This window comes from Oncorhynchus kisutch, unplaced genomic scaffold (genome assembly GCF_002021735.2).
Source record: "Oncorhynchus kisutch isolate 150728-3 unplaced genomic scaffold, Okis_V2 scaffold1768, whole genome shotgun sequence".
Lineage (NCBI taxonomy): Eukaryota > Metazoa > Chordata > Actinopteri > Salmoniformes > Salmonidae > Oncorhynchus > Oncorhynchus kisutch.
Genome location: NW_022263713.1, coordinates 1 through 27,878, shown reverse-complemented (window position 1 = coordinate 27,878; position 27,878 = coordinate 1). Strand labels below are relative to the sequence as shown.

Sequence of the window (27,878 nt, the reverse complement as noted above, 5' to 3'; positions counted from 1 at the left end):
GGTGGTTAGTGCGTTGGACTAGTTAACTAAGGTTGCAAGATTGAATCCCTGAGCTGACAAGGTCAAAATCTGTCGTTCTGCCCCTGAACAAGGCAGTTAACCCACCGTTCCTAGGCTATAATTGAAAATAAGAATGCGTTCTTAACTGACTTGCCTAGTTAAATAAAGATTCAATAAAGGTGTAAAAAAAAAGATTCTGCAAAATCCGTGTCCAAAATTACCGATTTCTGATTGTTATGAAAACTCTCGACAACAATACAATGCTTGTATTGTCCATTTCCATGGAAATTCATTTTGTGAGTTCAGCAGTACTGCAGTAGTGCTTAACTCCCTCCCTACTCAGTTAACCATTCCATAGTCGTTTACATTATTGTCATTTATATCCTTACTGATTAACGAGCATGGGATGGATAGCTAATTAATTAAGCATAATACAGCACACCCACTTCCTCATCCCGACCTTAATTCACAGTCATAGCTGTTGTTCTCCTTCAAGAGGGCCGTTTTGTTGATTTATTTTGGTGTGTGTGTTTGATGCATGGTTTCCCAAACTCGGTCCTCAGGACCCTAAGGGGTGGACGTTTTGGTTTTTGCCCTAACAATACACAGCGGATTCAAATAGTCAACTAATCATCTAGCTTTGATCATTTGAATCAGCTGTGTAGTGTAAGGGCAAAAACCAAAACGTGGAGCCCTTGGGGTCCCGAGGATCGAGTGTGGGAAACGCTGGTGTAGTGTCTTGATAAGGAGCAGAGAGGCAGACAGGTTATGTAACAACTCAATGACTTCCCCATTAGCAGCCGTATCGGGTGGTTTTGTTTTGGATGCTTTGTCATTGACCTTAGTTTGGGTCTCATTTGAATGTTTTCCAAAGCCCCTGCTAATACATCTGACTCCAATAATCAACTAATCATGGTCTTCAGTTTAGAATGCTTTTAGTTTCATCAGTTGTGTTGACTAGGGATGGGGGGGAAAGTGTGACTTCTCCGGCCCCGAGGACTGGAGTTGCCCATCCCTGACTAGGTTAATGTTTACTCCATAGACAAGACCTATGATAGAGGTATCTTTCTGATACTCACCATAAGGGTACGAGCTGAGGAAAGAGAAGCATTCCACTTATTTTCTTTCTCCCATTCCCTTTCTCTCCAGCCGTCCTACTGGTGCAGCAGCCCCCGCATGGCCATGGTGAAGGAAGAGGAAGACGTGGAGAAGGCTCTGAAGGGAGAGTTTATCGAGGAGGAGCCAGCCGGACTGGTCTCAGGAGTCAAGATCAAACACCTGAACAAGGCAAGGTCTTATATGCAACCTGTCCACCCAGTCCCAATTTGATCCCTACCCCTCCCCTTGGCTGTAACCCTATGATGTCTGCAGATCTGTAGAGTGGAAGCAACACAGTGAAAGCTCCTCCACTACACTGCTTGTACTGTCCAGACTCTTCAGTTCCCTATACATAGAAGGCTTGGGCCAAGGAGTTGGGAGCGAATTGAGACTGAGACATCAAGTGGTTGAACATGTTTTTCCAAAAAAAGAAAGAAATCCCATTATGGGAGTGGGCCTTTATTTCAGTGTGGTCCTCAACATGTAAAAGAGCATCTCATTTCATATTGTTATGTAATGATGTTTTTGAACTGGAACTGGGCAGGAGGAGATTTCTGGTACATTTTTTGTGTGTTTTCTGAAGTTTGAAGATTAGTCAACACAACCCAAGGCTGGGTAGATAATACACTTTGCTAAGTTTGGGAGAAGGAGATGAGGAGAAAGATAATGGAGAAGGCGATTATGACACTAGGCCCTTAGACCCAGGGCTAGAGATGAGGTGATTAGACCCCGGGCTGGAGATGAGGTGATTAGACCCCGGGCTGGAGATGAGGTGATTAGACCCCGGGCTGGAGATGAGGTGATTAGACCCCGGGCTGGAGATGAGGTGATTAGACCCCGGGCTGGAGATGAGGTGATTAGACCCCGGGCTGGAGATGAGGTGATTAGACCCCGGGCTGGAGATGAGGTGATTAGACCCCGGGCTGGAGATGAGGTGATTAGACCCCGGGCTGGAGATGAGGTGATTAGACCCCGGGCTGGAGAGGGATAATAAAGAGCAAAATAATGACTTCCCTCAGGGATAGATAGGCCATTGTAATCATTAAATTTGTTTATTAGTCACATGCACAGGGTTGCAGATGTAATTGCAGGGTACAGTGAAATTGTTAGGCTCCAAACAGTGCAGGAAGTTTTTGTCATGATGCTCCTATATTGCCCACGTCTGAGTGATGGAAATGGGGAGAACAGGCCGTAGCTCGGGTGGCTGCGGTCCTTAATGATTTTCTCCATGGATAAATAAGCAGTTGTAGTCACTCAGATGGAATGATTTTAATCTACGGGTAGGTAGGCCATTGGAATGATTTTAATCCAGGGATAGGGATGCCGTTGTAATGATTTTAATCCAGGGATAGGGATGCCGTTGGAATGATTTTAATCTAGGGATAGGGATGCCGTTGGAATGATTTTAATCCAGGGATAGGTTGGCCGTTGTAATGATTTTAATCTAGGGATAGGGATGCCGTTGGAATGATTTTAATCCAGGGATAGGTAGGCCGTTGTAATGATTTTAATCCAGGGATAGGTAGGCCGTTGTAATGATGTTAATCCAGGGATAGGTTGGCCGTTGTAATGATTTTAATCCAGGGATAGGTAGGCCGTTGTAATGATTTTAATCCAGGGATAGGTAGGCCGTTGTAATGATTTTAATCCAGGGATAGGTTGGCCGTTGTAATGATTTTAATCCAGGGATAGGTTGGCCGTTGTAATGATTTTAATCCAGGGATAGGTAGGCCGTTGTAATGATTTTAATCCAGGGATAGGTTGGCCGTTGTAATGATTTTAATCCAGGGATAGGTTGGCCGTTGTAATGATTTTAATCCAGGGATAGGTTGGCCATTGTAATCATTTAGATGTAATGATTTTCATCCTGCCAGGAGTTCAAAGTGGGTAACAAGACGCGGCAGGCTGTCAAGGATCTGACAGTGAACATGTTCGAGGGCCAGATCACAGTTCTGCTGGGGCACAACGGAGCCGGGAAGACCACCACACTGTCCATGCTGACAGGTGGGACACACACACACACAGAGCCATACACATTGCTACTTTTCCCTTGTACAATCTACAGACCAAATTGAAAACAGTGATGACCCTAACAAAACCGCAAGCATAGACAGGCTAGTGTGCCTCCACTCTAAAACCAAACTCACAATAGGCTTTGTATTGTAAAAATCACTCCTTATGTTTCTCTGTGTATCCTCCAGGTCTGTTTCAGTAGCAGGGCTGACATTAACAGCTATGTTTCTCTGTGTATCCTCCAGGTCTGTTTCAGTAGCAGGGCCTACATTAACAGCTATGTTTCTCTGTGTATCCTCTAGGTCTGTTTCAGTAGCAGGGCCTACATTAACAGCTATGTTTCTCTGTGTATCCTCCAGGTCTGTTTCAGTAGCAGTGCCTACATTAACAGCTATGTTTCTCTGTGTATCCTCCAGGTCTGTTTCAGTAGCAGGGCCTACATTAACAGCTATGTTTCTCTGTGTATCCTTCAGGTCTGTTTCCTCCCAGCAGTGGCAGGGCCTACATTAACGGCTATGACATCTGTCAGGACATGGCTCTGATTCGCCACAGCCTGGGCCTGTGTCCGCAGCACGACGTGCTCTTTGACAACCTCACTGTCCAGGAGCACCTGCTATTCTACACACAGGTAAGACATGCAAACAGGCACAGAGCCAGACAGGCAGTCAGGCATGCAGGCACAGAGACAGGCAGGCAGGCACTCGGCACCATTCCCCTCTACTTTCCTTACCTTCTGTCCTCTTATCGTTCCTTTTAAGGTTACTTTCTCAATTTCACTCTAACTTTTCCTCATATTCCATACTTCCCTTCTTCCCACTTATGTCTCTCGCACTCCCTTGCGTTTTCTCATGCTCTCGCTCTCTATTGCGCTCTCCAGCTGTGGTATGTATTCCTTATGCCTCATCTCCAGCTGAAGGGTTATCCCTTATGTCTCTGTCTTGTCTCCAGCTGAAGGGTTATTCCTTATGTCTCTGTCTTGTCTGCAGCTGAAGGGTTATTCCTTATGTCTCTGTCTTGTCTCCAGTTGAAGGGTTATTCCTTATGTCTCTGTCTTGTCTCCAGTTGAAGGGTTATTCCTTATGTCTCTGTCTTGTCTCCAGTTGAAGGGTTATTCCTTATGTCTCTGTCTTGTCTCCGGTTGAAGGGTTATTCCTTATGTCTCTCTCTCTCTCGTCTCCAGCTGAAGGGGTATTCCTTATGTCTCTGTCTTGTCTCCAGTTGAAGGGTTATTCCTTATGTCTCTGTCTTGTCTCCGGTTGAAGGGTTATTCCTTATGTCTCTCTCTCTCTCGTCTCCAGCTGAAGGGGTATTCCTTATGTCTCTCCCTCTCTCTCTCTGTGTCTCATCTCCAGCTGAAGGGTTATTCCTTATGTCTCTGTCTTGTCTGCAGCTGAAGGGTTATTCCTTATGTCTCTGTCTTGTCTCCGGTTGAAGGGTTATTCCTTATGTCTCTCTCTCTCTCGTCTCCAGCTGAAGGGGTATTCCTTATGTCTCTCTCTCTCCCTCTCTATCTCTGTGTCTCATCTCCAGCTGAAGGGTTATTCCTTATGTCTCTGTCTTGTCTCCAGCTGAAGGGTAATTCCTTATGTCTCTGTCTTGTCTCCAGCTGAAGGGTTATTCCTTATCTCTCTCTCTCTCTCTCTCTCTCGTCTCCAGCTGAAGGGGTATTCCCAGGAGAAGATTCCAGCTGAGGTGGACCGGATCATCAGGATTCTGAACCTGGAGGACAAGCGACATTCCCACTCCAAGACCCTGTCAGGTGGGATGAAGAGGAAACTGTCCATTGGCATCGGCCTCATCGGAGACTCCAAGGTCAGTTTTGGATTGTGTCCCAAATGCCACCCATTTCCCTATTCAGTGCACTGCTTTTGACCTGAAGGTATTGTCTTGTCACTCAATTCAAAATGACTTTATTGACCCCAGAGGGTTAGTTAGCGTGGCATTGTCAAAGTACAGGCATAACATAATTGCATGAATAAGTACATATTCCTTTTCCACATGTTGTTGTGTTACAGCCTGCATTTAAAATGGATTACGTTGAGATTGTTGTCACTGGCCTGAACTCAATACCTCATAATGTCAAAGTGGAATTATGCTGTTTTTTTATGTACGAAAAATATAACGCTGAAATGTCTTGAGTCCATAAGTATTCAACCCGTTTGTTATGACAAGCCTAAATAAGTTTAGGAGTAAACATTTGCTTAACATGTCACATAATAAGTTGCATGGACTCACTCTGTGTGCAATAATAGTGTTTAACATTATTTTTGAATGACTACCTCATCTCTGTACCCCACACATACAAGATGTAAGGCCCCTCAGTCTAGAAGTGAATTTCAAACACAGATTCAAACACAGATTCAACCACAAAGACCAGGGAGGTTTTCCAATGTCTCGCAAAGAAGGGTACCTATTGGTAGATAAAAAATAAATTAGACATTGAATATCCCTTTGAGCATGGTGAAGTTATTAATTACACTTTTGATGGTGTATCAATACACCCAGTCACTGCAAAGATACAGGCGTCCTTCCTAACTCAGTTGCGGGAGAGGAAGGAAATCATTTAGGGGTTTCACCATGAGGCCAATGGTGACTTTAAAACAGTTACAGAGTGGAATTACTATGAGAGAACTGAGGCTGGTTCAACAATAAAGTAGTTAGTCCACAATACTAACCTAATTGACAGAGTGAAAAGAAGGAAACCTGTACAGAATACAAATATTGCAAAACGTGCATCATGTTTGCAACAAGGCACTAAACTAATACTGAAGAAAAAATTGCAAAGAAATTCACTTGGGGCAAATCCAGTGCAACACATTACTGATTACCACTCTTCATATTTTCAAACATCGGAGTGGCTGCATTGTGTTATGGGTGTGCTTGGAATTGTTATGGACTGAGGAGTTTTTCAGGATAAAAAAGAAACAGAATGGAGCTAAGCACAGGCTAAATCCTAGAGTAAAACCTAGATCTGTCTGCTTTCCACCAGACACTGGGAGATGAGTTCACCTTTCAGCAGGACAATAACCTAAAACACAAGGCCAAATATACACTGGAGTTGCTTACCAAGAAGTCAGTAAATGTTACTGAGTTACAGTTTTGACTTAAATCTACTTGAAAATCTATGGCAAGACCTGAACATGGGTTTCTAGCAATGATTAACAACCAATTTGACAGCCCTTGAAGAGTTTAGAAAATAATAAATGGGCAAATATTGCACAATCCATAGACTGACCCAGCCTATTCACAGCTGTAATCAATGCCAAAAGTGCTTCTACAAAGTATTGACTCGAGGGTGTGAATACTTTGGTAAATTAGACTTTTATTTATTTCATTTTCAAAAATTCCTAAAAACATGTTTTCACTTTGTCATTTTGTGTGTAGATGGGTGAGAAAAACAATCTATGAAATCCATTTTGAATTTGGGCTGTAACACAACAATGTGGTATGAATACTTGTTATTGACTTGTGTTATTGACATGTTAATTGTTTACTCCATGTGTAACTCTGTGTTGTTATCTGTTCACACTGCTATGCTTTATCTTGGCCAGGTCGCAGTTGTAAATGAGAACTTGTTCTCAACTAGCCTACCTGGTTAAATAAAGGTGTTCTCAACTAGCCTACCTGGTTAAATAAAGGTGTTCTCAACTAGCCTACCTGGTTAAATAAAGGTGTTCTCAACTAGCCTGCCTGGTTAAATAAAGGTGTGCAACACACAAGGCTATTTCAACACATCTTACCCCTCTGGCTCTTTCTCTGTCCCTTCACTTCCATCCCTCAATCTTCCCTTTCCTCCACCCCCCTCCCTGTCTCTATCTTTGTCCTTCCATCCCTCCATCTCACCACTCCTCCCCTCCAGGTGGTGATGTTGGATGAGCCCACGTCGGGCATGGACCCGTCGGCGAGGCGGGCCACCTGGGACCTGCTCCAGGGCGAGAAGCGCGGGCGCACCATCCTGCTGACTACGCACTTCATGGACGAGGCCGACCTGCTGGGGGACCGTATAGTCATCATGGCTGGGGGAGAGCTGCAGTGCTGCGGCTCTCCGCTGTTTCTCAAGAACAAATACGGTGAGAGGAGGGAGGGAGATAAAGAAGAATGGGTAGAGAGGGTAAAGGGTGTGGGAGAGGGGAGAGAGGAGGGAGGGAGATAAAGAAGAATGGGTAGAGACGGTAAAGGGTATGGGAGGGAGGAGGGAGGGAGATAAAGAAGAATGGGTAGAGAGGGTAAAGGGTGTGGGAGAGGAGAGAGGGAGAAAGAGAAGAATGGGTAGAGAGGGTAAAGGGTGTGGGAGAGGGAAGAGAGGAGGGAGGGAGATAAAGAAGAATGGGTAGAGAGGGTAAAGGGTGTGGGAGGGTAGAGGGAGGGAGAAAGAGAAGAATGGGTAGAGAGGGTAAAGGGTGTGGGAGGGTAGAGGGAGGGAGAAAGAGAAGAGAGGGTAAAGGGTGTGGGAGAGGGAAGAGAGGAGGGATGATAAAGAAGAATGGGTAGAGAGGGTAAAGGGTGTGGGAGAGGAGGGAGGGAGAAAGAGAAGAATGGGTAGAGAGGGTAAAGGGTGTGAGAGAGAGGAGGGAGGGAGAAAGAGAAGAATGGGTAGAGAGGGTAAAGGGTGTGGGAGGGTAGAGGGAGGGAGAAAGAGAAGAATGGGTAGAGAGGGTAAAGGGTGTGGGAGAGGGAAGAGAGGAGGGATGATAAAGAAGAATGGGTAGAGAGGGTAAAGTGTGTGGGAGAGGGAAGAGAGGAGGGATGATAAAATGAACAGGTGTGATGGAGAGGTTGTGGAAACAGAGAAGAGGTGGAATGTAGTGGTGAAATGAAAAGGGTTGGATAGAAGGGGTGAAGTGGGAGTGAAGAATGCAAGACAGAACAGTGTGAATAACTAGTAGTTGTAGAATGTCATGAGGTGATAGGAGAGGGATTCAGAGATGTAACTTTACCTTCCTTCTCCTGCGTCTCAGGTGCTGGCTACCACATGGTGATCGTGAAGGATGCGCTGTGCAACGTGTCTGAGATCACACGGCTGGTCCACATGTACGTTCCCAATGCCACGCTGGAGAGCAGTGCTGGGGCTGAGCTCTCATACATTCTGCCCAAAGAGAGCACCAACCGGTAAGACAAAATCAATACCCAATCTCACACAGGCCATCAGTGCCGATGGCCACAGCTCAGTGTTTAGTGTGACACACACATACTATTTTTGTCAGTCTATTTTGATGAGCCCAAGTTGGGTCCAATCTGAGGGTGTTGCTGCTTGCTACAGTATGATTACAGACACCTCTACTTCTAGAGGTAAGGGTTATGTTTCAAGTAGATATATAGCTTATGTCCCAAATGGCACCCTATTCCCTATTTAGTGCACTACTTTTGACCACTTTTGACCTGGTGAAAAGTAGTGCAGTAAAATGGGAATAGGGTGGTATTTTGGTCCCTGCTATAGTTGTTGGTTTTATCTGGAGGGAGTATTGACTGACTGAGGTTGTTTAACGGCCTGTGATGTCACCGTAGATCCCCATGACAGAAGACTGTTTTAGACCCGGGTCTGACTGATCTCTGATGGATCAACATTCTTCCCTCTCCAGGTTTGAGCTGCTGTTTGCAGAGCTGGAGATGAACAGAGAGGAGCTGGGCATCGCCAGCTATGGAGCCTCTGTCACCACCATGGAGGAGGTCTTCCTCAGGTATGGGATCACACACTCACCACAGCTCCCAGGGAGAGTACCAGCTAGGTCTGGACCTCTCACCACAGCACCCAGGGAGAGTACCAGCTAGGTCTGGACCTTTCACCACAGCACCCAGGGAGAGTACCTTCAAGCCTGCAGTTGTAATAAATATTAACACTTGTCATGAGTATGTATGTACCTGCAGGCTTTTAAGTGTACGCACACAAATATATATACACACACACACACACAAACACACACCTGTGGCGGTCGATGCCGTTTAAGATGGAGGATGATTTGTGTCATGCGCATGGCCTTAATTCTATTACAGCATATTGGATAACTGTCTTTCATATTCCATTCAACCAGCTCAGTGTAACATCGATAGGCTTAGGCTACTACATGATACTCACATGTTCCCTATACCCATCATGAGGTTGCTACAACCTAGCATGTGAATGAAAGTTTACAACGTCGGTGCACACAGGTCAAGAGAAACATTTGAAGTGACAGACAGTGACACATGCAATACCGCCTTGCACAGTTTTGCCTGCGTCTAGCTGATCTAGGGTGTAATCATTAGTCTAACAGTGGCAAATGAGAGTTTCTATTGGACAAATTCAGTAATGTTTATCCCTGTTTCGTTCCGTGTGCTTCCGTTTTAAGAAATATTTTTCAACAGAATCCGTGGAATGAATTCACCCCTGATCACTCATGAACATTTGTTTCATAGCAGCCATGTTCTATTCCTTCTCACATCTATGCTCTCTCCTCCTCTCACCTTTTTCCCTTCGCTTGGGGACTTCTTAAAAACACATTAGATCTATGTGACCAGGCGAAGAAACCTTTCCAAGCCAAACCATATCATAACCACTAAAGCCTACATTGTTGTCACCATATTAGCTAAAGTAACATCCTAGTCAACATGGCTAATAGAAATAACAGGTTACTAAACCCGATACAATCATGCAGTAACGTTAGTGTGCAGTCAGTAAACAGTTTAGCAGTTACACCGGCAGGCCCCGGTGGCAATACATTAGTAAAATCAAAAGCTTACCTTGACTTGGAAGCGTTCCAGTGTTGTGTTGGATAGTCATAGCTAGCTAGCTAACATGGCATCCCTCTGTTTGAGCAGGGGGTTTGAGTAGGCTAAACTAGCTAGCTAAGTAAGTGAAACTGAAAGTTAAAAAAAAGACAATCTTTCTCTTGCTTCTTTCATTTTGGAAGAAATTAATTTAACTGTTCACCTATTGTCTTTATCTTTCTTTGAGTCAACTACTCACCACATTTGGTGCACTGCAGTGCTAGCTAGCTGTAGCTTATGCTTTCAGTACTAAATTAATTCTCTGTTCCTTTGATTTTGTGGACAACATGTCAGTTCTTGCTGCCAGAGCTCTGATAGATTGGAGGACGTCCCCTGGAAGTTGTCATAATTACTATGTAAGTCTATGGAAGGGGGTGAGAACCATGAGCCTCCTAGGATTTATATTGAAGTCAATGTACCCAGAGGAGGACGGAAGCTAGCTGTCCTCCGGCTATGCCATGGTGCTACCCTACAGAGTGTTGTTGAGGCTATTGTAGACCTTCACTGCAAAAAAGTGTGTTTTAATCAATGATTTGGTGACGTGAATATATTTTGTATAGTTTTATCTAAAAAAGATAACTTTTTATACATTTCTATTTTTCTGAGGAGGATGGTCCTCCCCTTCCTCCTCTGAAGAGCCTCAACTGACACACACACACACACACACACACACACACACACACACTTATTCCAGTTCTCATCTTCCGCTCAATTACTCTGCATCACCAACCAGCCAGCTGCTTTCAGCTTACATCTGAGCAATTATTTCTGCCTGTGTTTAAAGCCTCTTTGTGTGTGTGTGTGTTTTTTAAGCATATTTTAATGTGTGAGTGTGTGTTTTGGGGGGGGGGGGGTGAGCATACATGCATGTCTTTGTGTTACTGTCTGGTAGGATAGTTTGTTTGCTTGCACGTGTTCTTGTGGGCACGTGTTTTTTCAGTAGAACACAGCTGTGAAGGCTCTAAACAGGATATAGCAATTACCTCCAAAATATCTCATTTCAGGCGTCATTATTTTTACATCACAATGTGGGTCTGTCAGTGAGTGTCTCCATCATTCCCCAGATACAAAAGCCTCATTAGTCCTTCATTTTCAACTCCACTAAAAGCCGCCATCTTAACACGCGTTCAGTCTATACACAGTGATACATACTGTATCTAAAGGTGTAACACCATCTACATTAGTCTTATCATTAGGGTTCATTTTCAACTCCACTAAAAGCCGCCATCTTAACACGCGTTCAGTCTGTACATACCCTGGCTATTACATACAGCCTCTTTCCATTACCAATTTCATTCAGCTTTATTCCCACCCAGCTCTCTGAAGGGGTGGACCATCTACATTAGTCCTGTCATTTCAGTTTCAGTTCAAATATACTGAAAGCCACCTAATATCACACCAGTTCAGACTGTTCCTACCTTGGCCAAGTCATTTCTGCTTCTTTTCATCTTACTACCTATGCAGTCTCTCTGTCATTATCAATTTCATACAGCTACAGCAGAGGCCCGAGTCCATTTTCACACCCTGGATAGGGGTCTCGTTATTCACTTATAGAACTGTTAGATGAAGCTCTTTGAGGGGAGTGCTGTCTGTGTCAGGCGTTGTGGGAGTGGAGATTGGCTGGCTGAAATGATCATTCATTTGTAACGGACAGAAATGGCGTTCTGGCTATTGTGGTTGTCCAAGCTCCTGTCCATCCCCTCAGAGTGAGAAGACGAGAGAGTTAGCAGGGCTGGAATGACATAAAATGCTCACCGTCACCATCACCAGTAACACAAACACACTCCCACTTATTAAGTACTCTCCGATGAGCTCCTTTCTTTGGTGTACAATAGACCCCGGGGTGTGTTCCTGAGTTCTGTGAAGAGATTTCAGCATCAACATCCGTCTGATTCACACAGAGTACTCTCTCCATAAGCCACTTCCGGAACACAAAGATTCATCCAATTATAAATGAATATGTTTCATGTCTATAAATACATTTGTACAGTCTAAAACGGTCAAGATGTCACACAGTACAAAGAAAGGTTCCTACGTTCCTCCGGACCACCTGACATGATTAGGATCAATGGATCTCAAACTAAAGTTTCCTGGTCAGGACACATGGTCTGGAAAAACTCAGCATAGTTAATTGAAATTACAGATGAATTGTATTGTCATAATCTAATACTAGGTATCTAACTACTGTAAATGGTATATTTCCTTTATGTTGTCCTGATAAAACTCTGTTCAGTAGGGAAGCTCAAGTAAGTTCATCCCTGTCTACTGTCAGACTAGAGAAGTCCACTAAGTTGTATTGGTCCCTGTGTACTGTCAGACTAGAGAAGTCCACTAAGTTGTATTGGTCCCTATGTACTGTCAGACTAGAGAAGTCCACTAAGTTGTATTGGTCCCTGTCTACTGTCAGACTAGAGAAGTCCACTAAGTTGTATTGGTCCCTGTGTACTGTCAGACTAGAGAAGTCCACTAAGTTGTATTGGTCCCTGTGTACTGTCAGACTAGAGAAGTCCACTAAGTTGTATTGGTCCCTGTGTACTGCCAGACTAGAGAAGTCCACTAAGTTGTATTGGTCCCTGTCTACTGCCAGACTAGAGAAGTCCACTAAGTTGTATTGGTCCCTGTCTACTGTCAGACTAGAGAAGTCCACTAAGTTGTATTGGTCCCTGTCTACTGTCAGACTAGAGAAGTCCACTAAGTTGTATTGGTCCCTGTCTACTGTCAGACTAGAGAAGTCCACTAAGTTGTATTGGTCCCTGTCTACTGTCAGACTAGAGAAGTCCACTAAGTTGTATTGGTCCCTGTCTACTGTCAGACTAGAGAAGTCCACTAAGTTGTATTGGTCCCTGTGTACTGCCAGACTAGAGAAGTCCACTAAGTTGTATTGGTCCCTGTGTACTGTCAGACTAGAGAAGTCCACTAAGTTGTATTGGTCCCTGTGTACTGTCAGACTAGAGAAGTCCACTAAGTTGTATTGGTCCCTGTGTACTGCCAGACTAGAGAAGTCCACTAAGTTGTATTGGTCCCTGTGTACTGTCAGACTAGAGAAGTCCACTAAGTTGTATTGGTCCCTGTGTACTGCCAGACTAGAGAAGTCCACTAAATTGTATTGGTCCCTGTGTACTGCCAGACTAGAGAAGTCCACTAAATTGTATTGGTCCCTGTGTACTGCCAGACTAGAGAAGTCCACTAAGTTGTATTGGTCCCTGTCTACTGCCAGACTAGAGAAGTCCACTAAGTTGTATTGGTCCCTGTGTACTGCCAGACTAGAGAAGTCCACTAAGTTGTATTGGTCCTTGTGTACTGTCAGACTAGAGAAGTCCACTAAGATGTATTGGTCCCTGTGTACTGTCAGACTAGAGAAGTCCACTAAGTTGTATTGGTCCCTGTGTACTGCCAGACTAGAGAAGTCCACTAAGTTGTATTGGTCCCTGTGTACTGTCAGACTAGAGAAGTCCACTAAGTTGTATTGGTCCCTGTCTACTGTCAGACTAGAGAAGTCCACTAAGTTGTATTGGTCCCTATGTACTGTCAGACTAGAGAAGTCCACTAAGTTGTATTGGTCCCTGTGTACTGTCAGACTAGAGAAGTCCACTAAGTTGTATTGGTCCCTGTGTACTGTCAGACTAGAGAAGTCCACTAAGTTGTATTGGTCCCTGTGTACTGTCAGACTAGAGAAGTCCACTAAGTTGTATTGGTCCCTGGCTACTGTCAGACTAGAGAAGTCCACTAAGTTGTATTGGTCCCTGTGTACTGCCAGACTAGAGAAGTCCACTAAGTTGTATTGGTCCCTGTGTACTGCCAGACTAGAGAAGTCCACTAAGTTGTATTGGTCCCTGTCTACTGTCAGACTAGAGAAGTCCACTAAGTTGTATTGGTCCCTGTGTACTGCCAGACTAGAGAAGTCCACTAAGTTGTATTGGTCCCTGTGTACTGCCAGACTAGAGAAGTCCACTAAGTTGTATTGGTCCCTGTGTACTGTCAGACTAGAGAAGTCCACTAAGTTGTATTGGTCCCTGTGTACTGTCAGACTAGAGAAGTCCACTAAGTTGTATTGGTCCCTGTCTACTGTCAGACTAGAGAAGTCCACTAAGTTGTATTGGTCCCTGTCTACTGTCAGACTAGAGAAGTCCACTAAGTTGTATTGGTCCCTGTCTACTGTCAGACTAGAGAAGTCCACTAAGTTGTATTGGTCCCTGTGTACTGCCAGACTAGAGAAGTCCACTAAGTTGTATTGGTCCCTGTGTACTGTCAGACTAGAGAAGTCCACTAAGTTGTATTGGTCCCTGTGTACTGTCAGACTAGAGAAGTCCACTAAGTTGTATTGGTCCCTGTGTACTGTCAGACTAGAGAAGTCCACTAAGTTGTATTGGTCCCTGTGTACTGTCAGACTAGAGAAGTCCACTAAGTTGTATTGGTCCCTGTGTACTGCCAGACTAGAGAAGTCCACTAAGTTGTATTGGTCCCTGTCTACTGTCAGACTAGAGAAGTCCACTAAGTTGTATTGGTCCCTGTGTACTGTCAGACTAGAGAAGTCCACTAAGTTGTATTGGTCCCTGTGTACTGTCAGACTAGAGAAGTCCACTAAGTTGTATTGGTCCCTGTGTACTGCCAGACTAGAGAAGTCCACTAAGTTGTATTGGTCCCTGTGTACTGTCAGACTAGAGAAGTCCACTAAGTTGTATTGGTCCCTGTGTACTGTCAGACTAGAGAAGTCCACTAAGTTGTATTGGTCCCTGTGTACTGTCAGACTAGAGAAGTCCACTAAGTTGTATTGGTCCCTGTGTACTGCCAGACTAGAGAAGTCCACTAAGTTGTATTGGTCCCTGTCTACTGTCAGACTAGAGAAGTCCACTAAGTTGTATTGGTCCCTGTGTACTGCCAGACTAGAGAAGTCCACTAAGTTGTATTGGTCCCTGTGTACTGTCAGACTAGAGAAGTCCACTATGTTGTATTGGTCCCTGTGTACTGTCAGACTAGAGAAGTCCACTAAGTTGTATTGGTCCCTGTGTACTGTCAGACTAGAGAAGTCCACTAAGTTGTATTGGTCCCTGTGTACTGTCAGACTAGAGAAGTCCACTAAGTTGTATTGGTCCCTGTGTACTGCCAGACTAGATAAGTGTACTTTTTTAAATGTTTATTTCCTTATGTGAGTCCTCAGAGTGGTGAAGTTGTTGGTCTCTAGCCTGGACATCCAGGGTTTGGGTTAGATACACTGCTACTGTACTAAGCTGTACATTCTTGTGTATTTCCAGAGTGGGGAAGCTGGTGGATTCTAGCCTGGACATCCAGGCCATCCAGCTGCCCCCGCTGCAGTACCAACACGAGAGACGCTCCCACGACTGGACCATGGACGACACCAGCAGCTACAGCGGCATGACGGACGTCACCGACTTCACTGACAGCGGCACGCTCATCTCCGAGGACTGCTCCAACATCAAGCTCAACACCGGGGTGAGAGAGGAGAGTTTTTGTGTGTGGGTTCAGACAGGAAGTGAGCTAAATGTCAGTATAGAAGGTTGCCTGTACACATCTTCTCTTTCTGTCATTAATATGGTTTATTAGTAGGAAGGTTTAGGAGCTTACAAAATATAGGAACATACTGTATTAAATCAGAGGTGATATGGAAATAATCTCTTGCTCTTCTCTCTCTCCTGTCTGTCTTCCCACCCTCCTCTCCAGGCCAGACTGTACATGCAGCAGTTCTATGCCATGTTCCTGAAGCGGGCGCTCTATAGCTGGAGGAACTGGAAGGTGATTGTGGCCCAGTTCCTGGTGCCCCTGGTGTTCACCGTGCTGGCCCTGGTGGTGGCGAAGACCTTCCCCGGGCGCCACGACTCACCGCAGCTGAGGCTGGCACTGGGCCGCTACGGCCCCACCACCGTGCCCGTGGCCCTGGAGCCCGGCAAGGGACCGCTGGCAATCGCCCTGGCACAGGTGTATTCTTCACAATTGGCCGCCCAGGAAGCCCAGGATGTCAATATTAGGGGTAAGCGTGACAGCATGTTGGAAGAGATCGCAGGATCACAGTACCACATAATAACTAGTTATTTGAGATGAAAGGTGATTTGTAGATCAGTGATTCTGTGCAGTTGTCTGCAATGTAGTGAATCTCAAACACGCATGGTGGAAGCTGCTTTAGACCATAGAGATGCAGACATGGAAAAAGCTTGTCTTTACTGATCCACCCTATCCCCTGCTTCTTCTCCTCAGACTTCACAGAGTACGTGCTCACCAAGACCGAGGAGGAGGGCGGGGCATTCAACGAGCGCTGCGTGGTGGGTGCATCATTCAGAGGCGGAACGGGGAAGTTTGCAGAGGTCACGGCCTACTTCAATAACCAGGGCTACCACACGGCCGCTACAGCCCTGATGATGGTGGACAACACCCTGTTCAAAATGCTGGCCGGGCCCAACGCATCGATTATGACTGGAAACATGCCCATGCCCCGCAACGTCTCCGAGAGCGCCCAGAGTCAGCTGACAGAGTGAGTGGGGAGTATGGAGGGGAAGGAGGGAGGGATGGAGGGAGGGATGGTGGTATGGAAGTGGAGAGGGTGTTATGAAAAGAGGAGAGAGGATAGGAAAGGAAAGGAAGGGAGAATGGATGATAAAAGAGAAGAGAAAGGAGAAGATGGTATGGAAGGAACAGGTGTTATCTTGAACACATTTGAGAAAAGGAGTGAATGTTTAGTTGAACTCTGACTCAGTTCATAACTTCCTTATTGTTGTCAGATAGAAGTTGACTTTTCCATCAACCACCTTGTTTTGGGTCCTTATTCTGGCCTATCCTTTAAACACCTGCGGTCAACACATCTGTTACAGCCACTAAACCCCAATTAAACCAGGGTACTTCCCAAATGGCAACCTATTCCTTACAGAGTGCACTACTCTTCACCAGGGCCCATAGGGCCTCTGGTCAAAAGTAGTACACTATGTAGGGAATAGGGTGCCATTTGGGATGGATGCACATCCAGTCAATGACCTCCCGGCCCTGCTGGATAGCTGGCTGGATCGATGGGGAAGCAACAGAGGCTGATAACAAGTTAGAGTCTGAGGGGGAGATATTGACCAACACCATTCATCAGGAGGTGTTTTTTAGAGGTGAGAGGATGGAGAGGGAGTGGTTCGGTCAGGGAAGGTATATTGATGGGAGGAAGGATAGAGTGAAAGAAGGATGAGAGGATAGAGGTCTGGTGAAGATGTTCTCCTGGCTATCAGGATATTTATTGTTTCATAATACTCCATCTCTTCCTCTCCCTCCTTTTCCCCTCTGCCTGCCGACCTCACCACTCAATACATAATCTGCCTTCCTTACTTTTCTTTCTTTTTTTCTATGACTCCTCCCAGCTCCATGCCCTTCTTTATTTTCCTCCTGACTCTTTAAAAAATGTTTTACCCTCCTCTCTTCTGTCTCTCTATTCCGTCTCGCTCGCTCTCTCTTCCGTCTCGCTCTCTCTCTCTCTCTTCCGTCTCTCTCTCTCTCAATTCAATTAAAATGGTTTTTTTGCATGGAAAGTTTAGGGACTGTTTAAATAATAAATAGTACCCCCCCCCCTCTCTCTCACTACTTCCCTCCTCGACACAGAGGTCAGACAGGCTTTGCCATCGCCATCAACCTGATGTATGGCATGGCATCCCTGTCCAGTACCTTCGCCCTGCTCCTGGTCACAGAGCGTTCACTCAAGTCCAAGCACGTACAGCAGGTCAGCGGCGTCTACCTCTCCAACTTCTGGTTCTCTGCACTGCTCTGGGACCTGGTCAACTTCTTCCTGCCCTGCATGCTCATGCTGGTCAGTATACCATCTGGATTTACTTAAAGGCCCAATGCAGCTGTTTTTTTATTTTAATATCAAATCATTTCCGGGTAACAATTAAGTACCTTACTGTGATTGTTTTCAATGAAAATGGTCAAAAAGAAAGAAAATAAGTTTCTTAGCAAGAGCAATTTCTGAAGCAAGAATTTTGCTAGGACTGTCGGGTAAAACTGAAAACTAGCTGCTATCCAAACAGTGTTTCACTCCCTCCCAACAGGTGGTGTTCCGGGCGTTTGGGGTCAAGGCCTTCGTAGCAGACAACCACCTGGTTGATGTGTTATTACTCCTGCTGCTATATGGCTGGGCCGTCATCCCCCTCATGTACCTGCTCAGCTTCCTGTTCTCCACCGCTGCCACCGCCTACACCCGCCTCACCATCTTCAACATCATCAGCGGCACCGCCACCTTCCTCACCGTCACCATCATGACCATCCCAGGTGAGAGCCAGGGCCAGGATACTAGCATTTCACGCCATCGTGCCGACCCGAACCAAACTGTGCCGACTCTGATATTTTCAGGATGGTCCAGCAACTGTGGGGATGCGTAGCCAGTACAGCTTGGCCCAGTTTGGTTCTGAGGTGTGAAAAGCCCTTAGGTGTACTGGAACAGCTCAGAGACTACACTTCTAACTACATGGGGAATCATAAGATTTGGCGATTTAGAGCCTGTTTCTCTGCTAGGAAAAAGAACGACCCCCTACTGCACACTGGTGCACTTATTTGCTTCAGAACTGCGGATTAGGCTGGCAAAATATGCTGTGGAAATACATTTGATGAATTTCCCTTACCTTGATTCTCTCATCTCATTTCCTCTCCTCCTTTCCCTCCCCTCCTTCTCCTGTTTCCCCTCCTCTCTCCCCCTCCCAGAGCTATATCTACAGGACCTGTCTCGTAACCTGGACAAGGTGTTCCTGCTCTTCCCTAACTACTGCCTGGGCATGTCCTTCAGCCAGTTCTACCAGAACTACCAGTTCATCACCTTCTGCACCCCCAACCCCGTGACCACGGCCTTCTGCCGTGCCTTCAGTGAGTAGTGTACAGTGTTCTCCTACAGCAGGGAGACAGCAGCCGTAGCTGTATCAGTGTCCATAGTTCAGTAGGAATACCTATTGTATTCGTAGCTTCTTTGGGGGGGGGGGGGGGGACCAAAAATGTAGAGGATTATTTTATGGGACAATATACTAATGTTATTGAGAAAGATAATTTGAAAAAGAAAATGTTATTGAGAAAGATAATTTGAAAAAGAAAATGTTATTGAGAAAGATAATTTGAAAAAGAAAATGTTATTGGGAAAGATAATTTGAAAAATAAATTTTATTGAGAAAGATAATTTGAAAAAGAAAATGTTATTGAGAAAGATCATCTGAAAAATAAATGTTATTGCGTTAATAAATATATGTTGGTTCTCTTAATTTTGATAGAGATACAAATATAATGAGTAAAAGGTTGTTTGTTGATATATATTTTTTTACAGTTTTTAAGGTTGATGTTAGATTTAGGGTGGGGTCGCCAGAATAAAGAAATAATAAAATGGGTATCCTGAAATGCTGGGGGAAAATAAAGGGGTCTCTGCTGAAAAAGTTTCAATACCACTGTGTTTACATGATATGTAATGGTAGTAATATTGTGATCACAATAATGTTGATGAGAATGATTCTGACTATGACGATGGTAAAGAGGATGATGAAGAGCCTGTCATGCTATTTTCTAGTTAACCTTTCGTAGCACTGACTGGTCTTGTTGCTCCTCACTCTTCCAGACATCACGTACCAGGAGAACTACTTCTCCATGTCGGAGCCGGGGGTGGGGCGTTTCCTGGTGGCCCTGTCCCTGCAGGGTGTAGTCTTCATCACCCTCCTCTTCATCATCGAGATGCAGTGTGTCAAAACCCTCCGCCGCTTCCTCACCCACCTCGCCAGCAGACGTAAACAGGTTAGAAGGGGAGGGGCCAGAGAGTTGACTATAGGGTGCTGCCTCATGCCCCGGGTGAGCGGAGTTTTCAGAAAATGTGCCCACCTGATGCTCTGAGTGAGATTAAACTAATGCCCCATTTGTTTATATAGGGCTGTAGTCAAGAGCAAATTATACTCCTCTTTTAAGAATTTCAGATTTCTGAAAAACGGGTAAAATGTTGGTGTGGTTGGGTACATGTGAAAATTCAACATTACTGTGCCCTGCTGTAATTTCTTACAGCTGTATTATGCCAATAGTATAAAAAGACCTCATCGATAATGACAGTCAGTATGTCTCCTAGTTGCCTCTGATGGGGGATGCGGCCCTACTGCCGGAGGACAGGGACGTAGCGGAGGAGAGGAAGAGGGTTCTGGAGTGTCAGCCCATAGTAGAATCTATGGTGGGGAGCCCACTCATTCTGCAGGACCTCAGCAAGGTACAGCAATCTGTCTGTTAGTCTGGTCTCCCTCCCAGAGGCATCCAATAGTGGTGAGGGCCTGCCTGCCTCCCTCCCTCCCTCCCTCCCTCCCTCTAGGCACACAGCAGTGATCTCCCTCCCTCCCTCTAGGCACACAGCAGTGATCTCCCTCCCTCCCTCTAGGCACACAGCAGTGATCTCCCTCCCTCCCTCTAGGCACACAGCAGTGATCTCCCTCCCCCCTCTAGGCACACAGCAGTGATCTCCCTCCCTCCCTCTAGGCACACAGCAGTGATCTCCCTCCCTCCCTCCCTCTAGGCACACAGCAGTGATCTCCCTCCCTCCCTCCCTCTAGGCACACAGCAGTGGTCTCCCTCCCTCCCTCTAGGCACACAGCAGTGATCTCCCTCCTTCCCTCTAGGCACACAGCAGTGATCTCCCTCCTTCTCTCTAGGCACACAGCAGTGATCTCCCTCTCTCTCTCCCTCCCTCCCTCCCTCCCTCTAGGCACACAGCAGTGACCTCCCTCCCTTTAGGCACACAGCAGTGACCTCCCTCCCTTTAGGCACACAGCAGTGACCTTCCTCCCTCTAGGCACACAGCAGTGATCTCCCTCCCTCTAGGCACACAGCAGTGATCTCCCTCCCTCCCTCCCTCTAGGCACACAGCAGTGATCTCCCTCCCTCTAGGCACACAGCAGTGATCTCCCTCCCTCCCTCCCTCTAGGCACACAGCAGTGATCTCCCTCCCTCTAGGCACACAGCAGTGATCTCCCTCCCTCCCTCTAGGCACACAGCAGTGATCTCCCTCCCTCCAGTTCTACAGCAGTGATCTCCCTCCCTCCCTCTAGGCACACAGCAGTGACCTCCCTCCCTCCAGTTCTACAGCAGTGACCTCCCTCCCTCTAGTTCTACAGCAGTGATCTCCCTCCCTCCCTCCAGTTCTACAGCAGTGATCTCCCTCCCTCCCTCCAGTTCTACAGCAGTGATCTACCTCCCTCCCTCCAGTTCTACAGCAGTGACCTCCCTCCCTCCAGTTCTACAGCAGTGACCTCCCTCCCTCCAGTTCTACAGCAGTGATCTCCCTCCCTCCAGTTCTACAGCAGTGATCTCCCTCCCTCCAGTTCTACAGCAGTGATCTCCCTCCCTCCAGTTCTACAGCAGTGATCTCCCTCCCTCCCTCCAGTTCTACAGCAGTGATCTCCCTCCCTCCCTCCAGTTCTACAGCAGTGATCTCCCTCCCTCCCTCCAGTTCTACAGCAGTGATCTCCCTCCCTCCAGTTCTACAGCAGTGATCTCCCTCCAGTTCTACAGCAGTGATCTCCCTCCCTCCCTCCCTCCAGTTCTACAGCAGTGATCTCCCTCCCTCCCCCCAGTTCTACAGCAGTGATCTCCCTCCCTCCCTCCCTCCAGTTCTACAGCAGTGATCTCCCTCCTTCCCTCCCTCCAGTTCTACAGCAGTGACCTCCCTCCCTCCCTCTAGGCACACAGCAGTGACCTCCCTCCCTCCAGTTCTACAGCAGTGACCTCCCTCCCTCTAGTTCTACAGCAGTGATCTCCCTCCCTCCCTCCAGTTCTACAGCAGTGATCTCCCTCCCTCCCTCCAGTTCTACAGCAGTGATCTCCCTCCCTCCCTCCCTCCAGTTCTACAGCAGTGATCTACCTCCCTCCCTCCAGTTCTACAGCAGTGACCTCCCTCCCTCCAGTTCTACAGCAGTGATCTCCCTCCCTCCAGTTCTACAGCAGTGATCTCCCTCCCTCCCTCCAGTTCTACAGCAGTGATCTCCCTCCTTCCCTCCAGTTCTACAGCAGTGATCTCCCTCCCTCCCTCCAGTTCTACAGCAGTGATCTCCCTCCCTCCCTCCAGTTCTACAGCAGTGATCTCCCTCCCTCCCTCCAGTTCTACAGCAGTGATCTCCCTCCCTCCCTCCCCCCAGTTCTACAGCAGTGATCTCCCTCCCTCCCTCCTTCCAGTTCTACAGCAGTGATCTCCCTCCTTCCCTCCCTCCAGTTCTACAGCAGTGATCTCGCCCCTTCCCTCCGTCCAGTTCTACAGCAGTGATCTCCCTCCTTCCCTCCTTCCCTCCCTCCAGTTCTACAGCAGTGACCTCCCTCCCTCCCTCCCTCCAGTTCTACAGCAGTGACCTCCCTCCCTCCCTCCAGTTCTACAGCAGTGATCTCCCTCCCTCCCTCCAGTTCTACAGCAGTGATCTCCCTCCAGTTCTACAGCAGTGATCTCTCTCCCTCCCTCCCTCCAGTTCTACAGCAGTGATCTCCCTCCAGTTCTACAGCAGTGATCTCTCTCCCTCTCTCCCTCCAGGTATACAGCAGTGGAGAAACAGTACTGGCGGTAGACAGACTCTCTCTAGCAGTGGGGAAAGGAGAGTGTTTTGGCCTGCTGGGTTTCAATGGAGCAGGGAAGACCACCACCTTCAAGATGCTCACCGGGGACGAGACTGTCACCTCTGGCGATGCCTACATTGACGGCTACAGCATTCTGAGGGATGTCAAGAAGGTTAGAGAGAGAGAGGAAAACATTTCACTTTTTTTTTTTTTTTTTTAAATAAACCTTTTTTTTTGTGTCACATACACAGAATAGGTGCAGTGAAATGTGTTGTTTGACAGGGTCATCCATAGTAGCACGGCATCCCTGGAGCAAATTAAGATGAACTACCTTGCTCGAGGGCACATCGGCAGATTTTTCACCTTGTCGGCTCGGGTATACTCAAACCTCTAAGCTACCTGCTGCCCTTACTTAAAAGTTCATTAGGGCACACCGTAGCAAAGCATTTTGCAACAGAAAACAAAAACGAGCATTTCTTATTGTATGCGTACAGATAGGACCTTCTTAATTAGGGACTGTTTTCTTACGCTTTGTGCCTCCTGAACACCAACCAGTTCTAATATACTGTGAAACAAAATCACCTTGCATGACACCACCCTCTCTCCCGTGGGTCGTAGGTACAGCAGCGGATTGGCTATTGCCCGCAGTTCGACGCTGTCCTGGATCACATGACAGGAAGAGAAACGCTGAGCATGTATGCTAGGCTCCGGGGGATACCAGAGAAATACGTGTCAGGCTGCGTGGAGAACGTGCTACGGTCCTTACTACTGGAGCCCCATGCTGACAAACTGTGCCGCAGCTACAGGTAAGCAGTGAGGGGGGAGGGGCTGTGTGTTTGTGTTGGTTTGGGGGTGGGGGACAGTGTGTAGGTGTGTTGGTTTGGGGGTGGGGGACAGTGTGTAGGTGTGTGTTGGGGTGGGGGACAGTGGGTGGGTGTGTTGGTTTGGGGGTGGGGGACAGTGTGTAGGTGTGTTGGTTTGGGGGTGGGGGACAGTGTAGGTGTGTTAGTTTGGGAGTGGGGGACAGTGTGGGTGTGTTGGTTTGGGAGTGGGGGACAGTGTGTGGGTGTGTGTTGGTTTGGGAGTGGGGGACAGTGTGTGTGTGTTGGTTTGGGAGTGGGGGACAGTGGGTGTGTTGGTTTGGGATTGGGGGACAGTGGGTGGGTGTTGGTTTGGGAGTGGGGGACAGTGGGTGGGTGTTGGTTTGGGAGTGGGGGACAGTGTGTGTGTGTGTGTGTGTGTGTGTGTGTGTGTGTGTGTGTGTGTGTGTGTGTGTGTGTTGGTTTGGGGGGTGGGGGACAGTGTGGGTGTGTTGGTTTGGGAGTGGGGGACAGTGGGTGGGTGTGTTGGTTTGGGAGTGGGGGACAGTGTGTGGGTGTGTTGGTTTGGGAGTGGGAGACAGTGTGTGTGGGTGTGTTGGTTTGGGAGTGGGAGACAGTGTGTGGGGGTGTTGGTTTGGGAGTGGGAGACAGTGTGTGTGGTGTGTTGGTTTGGGAGTGGGAGACAGTGTGTGTGGGGGTGTTGGTTTGGGAGTGGGGGACAGTGTGGGTGTGTTGGTTTGGGAGTGGGGGACAGTGTGTGGGTGTGTGTTGGTTTGGGAGTGGGGGACAGTGTGTGTGTGTTGGTTTGGGAGTGGGGGACAGTGGGTGTGTTGGTTTGGGATTGGGGGACAGTGGGTGGGTGTTGGTTTGGGAGTGGGGGACAGTGGGTGGGTGTTGGTTTGGGAGTGGGGGACAGTGGGTGGGTGTGTTGGTTTGGGATTGGGGGACAGTGGGTGGGTCTGTTGGTTTGGGTTGGGGACAGTGTGGGTGTGTTGGTTTGGGAGTGGGGGACAGTGGGTGGGTGTGTTGGTTTGGGAGTGGGGGACAGTGGGTGGGTGTGTTGGTTTGGGAGTGGGGGACAGTGTGTGGGTGTGTTGGTTTGGGAGTGGGGGACAGTGTGTATTAATTTGGGAGTGGGGGACAGTGTGTGTTGGTTTGGGAGTGGGGACAGTGTGTGTTGGTTTGGGAGTGGGGGACAGTGTGTGTGTGTGTGTGTGTGTGTGTGTTGGTTTGGGGGTGGGGGACAGTGTGTGTGTGTTGGTTTGGGGGTGGGGGACAGTGTGGGTGTGTTGGTTTGGGAGTGGGGGACAGTGTGTGGGTGTGTTGGTTTGGGAGTGGGAGACAGTGTGTGTGGGTGTGTTGGTTTGGGAGTGGGAGACAGTGTGTGGGGGTGTTGGTTTGGGAGTGGGAGACAGTGTGTGTGGTGTGTTGGTTTGGGAGTGGGAGACAGTGTGTGTGGGGGTGTTGGTTTGGGAGTGGGAGACAGTGTGTGTGGTGTGTTGGTTTGGGAGTGGGAGACAGTGTGTGTGGTGTGTTGGTTTGGGAGTGGGAGACAGTGTGTGTGGTGTGTGTGTGGAACTGGATGAATCATTGTGTTCTTTCCCTTTGTACTTTTGTGGCTGGAATTTCTTCACAGTATCATACTACAGGAGGCCGTCTATTGTACACATACAAAATCGTTAATCTGGTGTGTTTGTAGGGCACTTGCAGGTCACAGAGCTCTTTTCTTGCTATTTTTGTTGTGCTCCTTCTCTCTAGAGACATATTTTGTCCTATAGTGTATACTACTCCTTCACTCTCTAGAGACATACAGTGGGGCAAAAAAGTATTTAGTCAGCCGCAAATTGTGCAAGTTCTCCCACTTAAAAGGATGAGAGAGGCCTGTAATTTTCATCATAGGTACACTTCAACTATGATCCAGAAAGTCACATTGTAGGATTTTTAATGAATTTATTTGCAAATTATGGTGGAAAATAAGTATTTGGTCACCTACAAACAAGCAAGATTTCTGGCTCTCACAGACCTGTAACTTCTTCTTTTAAAAGGCTCCTCTGTCCTCCACTCGTTACCTGTATTAATGGCACCTGTTTGAACTTGTTATCGGTATAAAAGACACCTGTTCACAACCTCAAACAGTCACACTCCAAACTCCACTATGGCCAAGACCAAAGAGCTGTCAAAGGACACCAGAAACAAAATTGTCGACCTGCACCAGGCTGGGAAGACTGAATCTGCAATAGGTAAGCAGCTTGGTTTGAAAAAATCAACTGTGCGAGCAATTATTAGGAAATGGAAGACCACTGATAATCTCCCTTGATCTGGGGCTCCACGCAAGATCTCACCCGTGGGATCAAAATGATCACATGAACGGTGAGCAAAAATCCCAGAACCACACGGGGGGACCTAGTGAATGTCCTGCAGAGAGCTGGAACCAAAGTAACAAAGCCTACCATCAGTAACACACTACGCCGCCAGGGACTCAAATCCTGCAGTGCCAGACGTGTCCCCCTGCTTAAGCCAGTACATGTCCAGGCCCGTCTGAAGTTTGCTAGAGAGCATTTGGATGATCCAGAAGAAGATTGGGAGAATGTCATATGGTCAGATGAAACCAAAATATAACTTTTTGGTAAAAACTCAACTCGTCGTGTTTGGAGGACAAAGAATGCCGAGTTTCATCCAACCATACCTACTGTGAAGCATGGGGTGGAAACGTCATGCTTTGGGGCTGTTTTTCTGCAAAGGGTCCAGGACGACTCATCCGTGTAAAGGAAAGAATGAATGGGGCCATGTATCGTGAGATTTTGAGTGAAAACCTCCTTCCATCAGCAAGGGCATTGAAGATGAAACGTGGCTGGGTCTTTCAGCATGACAATGATCCCAAACACACCACCCGGGCAACGAAGGAGTGGCTTCGTAAGAAGCATTTCAAGGTCCTGGAGTGGCCTAGCCAGTCTCCAGATCTCAACCCCATAGAAAATCTTTGGAGGGAGTTGAAAGTCTGTGTTGCCCAGAAACAGCCCCAAAACAATACTGCTCTAGAGGAGATCTGCATGGAGGAATGGGCCAAAATACCAGCAACAGTGTGTGAAAACCTTGTGAAGACTTACAGAAAACATTTGACCTCTGTCATTGCCAACAAAGGGTATATAAAAAAGTATTGAGATAAACTTTTGTTATTGACCAAATACTTATTTTCCACCATAATTTGCAAATTAATTAATAAAAAATCCTACAATGTGATTTTCTGGATTTATTTTCCTCATTTTGTCTGTCATAGTTGAAGTGTACCTATGATGAAAATTACAGGCCTCATCTTTTTAAGTGGGAGAACTTGCACAATTGGTGGCTGACTAAATACTTTTTTGCCCCACTGTATCTTGTCCTATAGTGCATACTACTCCTTCTCTCTCTAGAGACATAGCTCATGAATGTCAAGATATTACCGAGTACAAACACACTGCCTTTCCTTCCTTCCTTCCTCCCTCTTGCCCCCCCCCCCTTCACTCTCTCTCCCTCCAGTGGGGGCAATAAGAGGAAGCTGAGTGCGGCTGTGGCTCTGATTGGTGGACCCCCGGTAATCTTCCTGGACGAGCCGTCCACTGGCATGGACCGGTTGCTAGGCGACTGCTGTGGGACGCTGTGACGCGCACCCGGGAGTCTGAAAGGCCATCATCATCACCTCTCACAGGTGAGCATTGCACACACACACACACACAAACCATCCTCTTTATCACCATCATCATCATCATTATCCACCTTCCAGTACAGTCATTACTGTGTCACAGGAAGGAACAGAGTGACTCAGAGAATAAAATAGATGTTGTCGTGGGTTTATCTTTCTCCTCTCCTCTTTTGATTCCTCTCCTTCTTCCCCCTTCTCTCTCTCTGCTGTAGTATGGAGGAATGCGAGGCCCTGTGTACCCGGCTGGCTGTGATGGTGAACGGTCAGTTTAAGTGTCTGGCAGTCCCCAGCACCTGAAGAGTAAGTTTGGCAGCGGCTACACACTACTGGCTAAAGTACGAGTGGACAAGGAGGTGGAGGATAGCGACCTGCAACTCTTCAAGGACTTCATCGAGAGCACCTTCCCAGGTCAGAGAGACACACACACACTCTGAGTCAGACTCATGAACATACACGGGTGCACACACACAACAAACATATACAGGCGCACGTAGTGTATACACCACACACACACACGTAGACATGCACAAACACTCACGCGTACGTATGCACACAGACACACGTGCACGCACCCCACCCCCTGAGGCTGGTTCAAAGATAATCCAAGATGTATGACTGTCAATGGTTTAGGGCAGTGGTTCCTAAACTTTTTATAGTCCCATACCCCTTCAAACAGTCAACCTCCAGCTGATTAGCACCAGGGTCAGCCACCTCTCAAATGTAGTTTTTTTCCATCATTGTAATAAGCCTGCCACACACACACCATACGATACATTTACTAAACATAAGAATGAGTGTGAGTTTTTGTCACAACCCGGCTCGTGTGAAGTGACAAAGAGCTGTTGTAGGACCAGGGCACAAAATAATAAACAATAATAATTTTGCTTTTATTTAACCATCTAAATAACCATCTTAAACTATAACACTCTTTTGTGTTCATCAAGAATGGTGAATAACTCTCCACAGGTTAATGAGAAGGTTGTGAATAACTCTCC

At 47.0% G+C, this 27,878-nt stretch overlaps 1 protein-coding gene across 1 annotated transcript in view; it reads left to right on the top strand.

Annotated features, from left to right (window-relative positions):
* Positions 1-27,291, top strand: part of LOC109884391 (ATP-binding cassette sub-family A member 3-like) — a gene marked incomplete at both ends in the record, with an annotated part of 42,542 nt that extends 15,251 nt beyond the window's left edge. Inside the window, 19 exons of the mRNA XM_031819002.1 lie at positions 1,150-1,287; positions 2,973-3,102; positions 3,585-3,739; positions 4,768-4,923; positions 6,971-7,181; positions 8,070-8,220; positions 8,691-8,789; positions 15,108-15,306; positions 15,535-15,841; positions 16,066-16,339; positions 17,440-17,644; positions 17,886-18,105; positions 18,535-18,693; positions 19,427-19,599; positions 19,922-20,056; positions 22,358-22,552; positions 22,999-23,186; positions 26,721-26,840; positions 27,167-27,291. Of these exons, the coding sequence (XP_031674862.1) occupies positions 1,150-1,287; positions 2,973-3,102; positions 3,585-3,739; positions 4,768-4,923; positions 6,971-7,181; positions 8,070-8,220; positions 8,691-8,789; positions 15,108-15,306; positions 15,535-15,841; positions 16,066-16,339; positions 17,440-17,644; positions 17,886-18,105; positions 18,535-18,693; positions 19,427-19,599; positions 19,922-20,056; positions 22,358-22,552; positions 22,999-23,186; positions 26,721-26,840; positions 27,167-27,291 (3,340 nt within the window). The remainder of the gene's footprint in view (positions 1-1,149; positions 1,288-2,972; positions 3,103-3,584; positions 3,740-4,767; positions 4,924-6,970; positions 7,182-8,069; positions 8,221-8,690; positions 8,790-15,107; positions 15,307-15,534; positions 15,842-16,065; positions 16,340-17,439; positions 17,645-17,885; positions 18,106-18,534; positions 18,694-19,426; positions 19,600-19,921; positions 20,057-22,357; positions 22,553-22,998; positions 23,187-26,720; positions 26,841-27,166) is intronic.
* Between the last annotated feature and the right edge of the window lie 587 nt (positions 27,292-27,878).